The sequence below is a fragment of the Lygodium microphyllum genome, chromosome 24 (assembly GCF_053477565.2).
Source record: "Lygodium microphyllum isolate KBCC chromosome 24, Lygodium_microphyllum_v1.1.10, whole genome shotgun sequence".
Taxonomy (NCBI): Eukaryota; Viridiplantae; Streptophyta; class Polypodiopsida; order Schizaeales; family Lygodiaceae; genus Lygodium; species Lygodium microphyllum.
In genome coordinates this window covers 129874824-129880361 of record NC_141158.1, presented here as the reverse complement: position 1 = coordinate 129880361, position 5538 = coordinate 129874824, and the positions used below count along the sequence as shown (strand labels likewise).

Sequence of the window (5538 nt, the reverse complement as noted above, 5' to 3'; positions counted from 1 at the left end):
ACACTGAGGCCATGAGGTGAGTAGAGCATTCAGAGGCTACCATGTAAACGATCTCTCTCTCTCTCTCTCTCTCTCTCTCTCTCTCTCTCTCACACACACACACACACACACACACACACACATCAACTTCAGACTCTCCCCTTGATGTGACATTCTCTCCTTGAAATCGTCTGTAGCAACAGGACAAAGTAGGGCAAGGCGTATGTAAAGTTTGAACGAGTGCAAGGGTAGCCTGTTGTGTAGTTGCAAGGGAAACCACCGCCAAGGCAAGACGTATGTAAATTTTAAACATGTGCAAGGGTAACCTGCAGCGAAAGACTACATCATTGATATGCAGTATTAACTCAGTGACAGCATAATATCACAACCTTACTGCTTTGCAAACTTGCTGAACATACTTTTTAACACCTTTGAAGACGAATGATGTGTCATCATATTATCACAGCATCACTGCTTTCAAAATTGGAACGTACTTTATGATACATTTGAAGACAAATGATGCCAATATTAAGACCACAGAGCGGTGCTTGCAAACCTGCTCAAAATTCTTTGTATTCCACTGTCGAAGACAGATTGTGACACAGAGAGCACAACTAGCCCTGAGCCAATCACTTCCTATTGCTTCTGCCTAAGAATGAAACTATTGTAACTCTTGGCTGTTTTGGCAAGGATAGTGGTCCTCACGTTTTTCCTTCCATCCTTTCACAGAAAAAGATTGTGCCACAAATTTTTCCAGAGCTTTGCTCCACTATGACCTTGGACAGCTACCGACCAAGACTCTGCAATGTGAAACTCGGTAAGGAGTTAGGTTTTGCTTGAGAGAAGAAGGGGAGGACTATAGAATCCTCTTTAGAGGACACTATGGTAGTGGTGCACGTGTAGCTTGGAGAGCTTGACCCTGAGAAATCTATCTGAAGCAGTCCCATTGCCAAATGTAATCTAGACCATCGATCCAGATGGAAGATTTGGCTCCAGCTGTAGAAAGAATCAACAATCAACTGATTCAAAACTGAACAGTAAACCTGCAATTTCAATGATGCAAGCAAAATATCCAGTACGTACTGTGAACACATTTTCACTTTTTGTCAATGTTGCCACAGGTGAAGCCACAGATGCTCACGTGTATGGTACTGCAGCCAATCACTGTTGTTGCTGCCGCTGCTGCTGGTGAAGTTGTTGCTGCTGTTGCATTGAGCTATTATACAGCTCCATATTAACAGATGGAACGGCCTGAGACAAATCCAATCCCGTCAATAATTGGTTAGCTCAGGAGATACATGAAACCTTTGTCTCCAAAACAGTTGCTTAGCAGTCAGGAGGAGGTCTCGTAACCAAGAGTTTGTGGATCAAAGCTCTCCCCCCCCACCGTGGATCAAAGTTCTACATCCCCCCACCGTGGTATGTGGATTCCTACTGTAGTCACTCAGGTCTTTCCACAATGTACCGTAGTTCTTGCCTGAGATTTTGAAGCTGTAATGGGCCCCAGATCATTCTTTTTCAGAAACACCAGTTGTGGCGTACTTGGGTACTAACCCAGAAAAGTATAGTCCTGATCACGTGCGATGCATCTTAAACCTGGAACATGATCAAACAGAACACTGCCTTTCCTCCGACTATCAAAACTCTTAAAACCTATTTTCCACATTCACTTTGCGAGTAAGGCTACGCTCACAAGCTGGCTTACCTGAGAGGGGATTCTCAACTGCGGGTGAGGAAAATAGACTGGGACAGATTCGGTGCTGCTTGATGTCAGCAAGTTGTTCATTGACATGCCCAGGGGCCCAATCGGCTGAAATGCATAGCCCAATGATCTAGGAACTGGGAGAGCTCCATAATTCAATGTTGCTGGATGCCCAGGTAAGCTGTTCAGAGGCTGGTGTGCAACTCCGTATACTGCATCTAAGCCTGGATTGGGACCAATTGCAGCAGCAGTGCCTGAAACTCCTCCACTGCCCATTCGCATTGGATGAAATGTGTTAGAATGTGGAATCTGCATGTGTGAAAAGCTTGAAGGTAACACCATTGGCGACAAACTCACACCACTTCGTATTGACATCACCTGCAAATAAGCAAACAAAAAAACTCTCAATATGTAATGTGCAAAGTGCATCTAGAGTTTTAACAGTAAAGCGTCCTTAGCAAGTTTTTTTAATTGTATTACGTGCAGAAAGTGTGCTAGCATTTATACAACAAAAGAGAGAATATAAAAAAAAAGAGGCTAGGCAACCTCGGAAAACCTGAGTCATCTCTTCCAAACCAAGGAGCAACATATTTGAATCAGTTATTCATTCCTTTAAAAATAGTTCTGTAATGTAAACAATGTAATGGCTAACAGAAGTAGACAATCAACAAAACCTTTGAAGTCACCTCAAGTTGACATGTGAATGTAGAACATCAAAATATCAAGAACAAAAATGTTGGACTTTTCATGTCAAAAGAGAATCACCTGCAACTGCAGCTGCAAAGTTTTGATGTATTCAATGGCCTCATCTAGTAGTGAGGCCTTGTGGGTCTGTTTTGCAAGCCAATTAGACGCTTATGAGTTCACTGCTAAATTTCTAATGTAGCAAACATTGATATGGGATAGGAGGATGCCAGAAACTAAACCTTGATTGAATTGGGTATAAGCTCCGCAAGAGCCTGGAGCTTCTCATTAATCCTCTCACGTCTTCGCTGAGTTCGCAATGGACATAAACATGGTGAGCGTGATGTTGAAAAGAATTGTAGCAATTGATGAAGATATGCACATGGCACAAGTTAAAACAAACCCGTTCAGACGCATTGTGGGTGTCAGCTGCTCGACTTCGTTTAGACAGAGAAGAAGTTCGTGCAAGGGAGTTTACAGCGGATTCTCCTTCAGCATCCTAAAGAAATCAACGAGGTCATGGACAGCCAAAGCAAACATACCCAGGGAGGAACCAAATGCAATGCTAATTCGAGAAAATGTCCTGATTTTAAAACACATGCTTATAGAGTAGCTCACCGACACTAACATGTCCATCACAACAGTGAAGTTGAACTGTGACAAAACTATGCAAAGATACCACTATGCAAGATAATAAACTTCGTTGCACGCAGACAGATGTAGCAGATGATCATAGTTTGTAGTTTCATATGGTCCAAATGTACATTCAGCAAGAGAGGTTTGCCTAGTCGTCCTGGAGCGATGTTTTGGGATTTCTCTATATGAACAGTTATAGATTTGCCCCACCGTGCCCAAATAAATCAGATATTATCAGAATTGTATGTGGAAGTTTATGCATGTGGCATACTGCTGAACGTCTGCAAATGCGTACATTTCATGAACCAATGAATCATGAAGAGGAGGAAAAGTTTGCAAGAGACCAACCTCGCTTTGACATTGTGAACCATCCAGCTTTCTCTTCCCACTTGATACTGCCTCCTTTAAGCTTTCACTTGTAGAACCACCAGAAGGAATATCGACGCGCTCAGCTGGTGACTTGAGCTTGGTAGCTGCTTCAGAACAGCTTCTTCTTGGAACACGAGTCTCGGCTGTACCTAGTAAGGCAGGGGCACCGTGGTCTGCATTGAGCAAATTCTGACTATCTACGACAGCTGTTGTTGAAGATTCCAATTCCAATGAATTGTCCATAGGGCTTCTGTTATCCTGGCTCTCAACAAGATAGACGATAGGACCAGTCCCGCTCACAACTGGAGGCTCAATTCCAGTGCTTTTGCTTGTGGGCTGGTGTGTTACCATGACACCATAAGACCCGAATGTCCGCATCCTCGGAGGTAACATGGAGGCTAATGGTGAACCTGGTCTGGGGACTCCGGGCTGCAATGACGTACGCACCTTGCTGAATGCTTCAATACCTGTTTGGCTAATCATGCCAGCCGCTCGACTTGCACCCAAGGCTAGGGCTGCATCTGTGCTGGATTTTGCAGCAGCGGTTGGGGCAGCCCCTGCCAAGGCAGGCCCCCCTCCATGTTTGTGATGCAGGCCTACGTTTGTGATGGTTTCCCTCCCATCCAGCTCCACTCTCTCCCTTGGTAGTGAAGCTCCCGCCACCTCTGCGGCACTGACCCAGGCTTGTTGTTGCTCTGTTCCCAGCAGAGATGACTCCCTTCTGAGTGCTTCTCCTCCGCTGTTGGAGAGCCCCGGTCCTAGCAGGGCCGGGCAAGCTCCACTGCGCTGAGGAGCCGAGTCTGTGTAAACCAAGCTCTCTGATGGGGGCAGGTGCTTGAGGTGGGAGGAACCAAAATATGCTGAATCAGGAGGGTCATGGTGGCTGCAGGAGGTGGTAGCGGTAGGCAATGAACTGCAAGAAGAGGGCCAGTGCCAGTAAGCTTTTCCGAGGGTATCCTCGTCCAAAGGGTACTGCAGCCATGTCACAATGTCATCCTCCGGGAAGGGGTTGCTGCTGCTGCTATGGCTACGGTGGAGGAGATGGTGATAAGCGGCGGCAGCAGCAGGACGCTCCATCATGTGGCTGTCGCTGTCAGCTTCACGGTCCTTAGGGTCCTGGCGGGGGGCATGATCGGACATGGTGGATGTTAGGGGGCGGGAGGGGCAGTCAACATCCTCTCGAGAGAACCCCCGCGGATGTGTTTGGCAGCAGGAAAGAACGAGGGGAGGAAAGATTTGTTACATATGAGAGAGACTGAGGGGGGAGAGAGAGTGTGTGTGTGTGTGTGGCAGTGCGCGAGAGGCAGAGAAGGTAACCAAGAAAGATAGATGTGTTTGTGTCTATCATTAGCATATCTAGTTTCTATATGCGACGGCCTCACTAATCCGTGCCCACTGCCTCCTCCTGAGTCGTGACGGCGATTCCCCTTCTGTCACCCAAATCTTCAGCTGTCGACCTGGCGCCCTCCAATTGGCTGCTCTTGATACTCTCGAACAACGTGGCATCCCTCTCTCCCTCGCCACGCGTCGTCAGCCGAGCTGCCTAAATATATGCCTTTCCAAAATCTGAAAATTGACAATGATTGGCCGCTTCCCTGACCGTTGATATCTGCCTGGAATCTGCCAGCTCATTGGCCACGAGTCCACCTGTCAACCCTGATTCCTAGCCACGTATTCAGAAACGAGCGCACGAGACTTTTACTCTGTGCCACCATCCCTCCACAGTCCTGTGTCGGCGGAAAGCCTAAGTCTCCATGGAGGTGCATCAATTAGGACCCAGTAAAAGACCCGTTTGCCAAGGGGGTTGTAACTTGTAGGATGTAGCTGAAGCGGTTTGAGCATGTGGATGTATACATGCATGGGTGCACGAGTTCAAACCTTGGTTATATCTCTCAAGCATCTATCACATTTCAAGCCTTTCATTAAAAAAAGAAAAGGGAAAAGACCTATTCACTTCATTTTGGGATTGGTTTGCATTTTTGAAAAGCCTTCTCAAAATTATGTGAGAAGGAAGAACAAAAAAAAAATTCCTTCTCGAAGAAAAAGTCCATTCAAATTTTCAAATTCCTCCCCAATGTGAAGTGAGTAGGATCAATATATTGTTTAAAAAAAACACTAGCTGGCTTGGTCGGCGTTGTCACATGTCCACACACATTTCTACAATGTTG

At 46.1% G+C, this 5538-nt stretch overlaps 1 protein-coding gene across 7 annotated transcripts; it reads right to left on the bottom strand.

Moving 5' to 3' along the window:
• Nucleotides 1–405: 405 nt before the first annotated feature.
• On the bottom strand, nt 406–4753 carry LOC148015640 (uncharacterized). 7 transcript variants are annotated; one of them, XM_087665646.1, is made up of 7 exons: nt 3350–4753; nt 2769–2864; nt 2608–2673; nt 2447–2512; nt 1685–2059; nt 1121–1230; nt 406–975 (listed from the first exon to the last, which is right to left on the bottom strand). In XM_087665646.1, exons 1-6 carry the CDS (start codon nt 4508–4510, stop codon nt 1141–1143), a joined length of 1854 nt encoding a protein of 617 aa, XP_087521772.1. In that variant the 5' UTR covers nt 4511–4753; the 3' UTR covers nt 406–975; nt 1121–1140. The 7 variants fall into 7 exon arrangements, 4 of the variants coding, with proteins under 4 accessions (XP_087521772.1, XP_087521774.1, XP_087521773.1 ...); XR_015688395.1 differs by having other exon boundaries at nt 407–975; nt 1063–1230; nt 3350–4752; XR_015688396.1 differs by lacking the exon at nt 2447–2512 and having other exon boundaries at nt 1063–1230.
• Nucleotides 4754–5538: the final 785 nt, after the last annotated feature.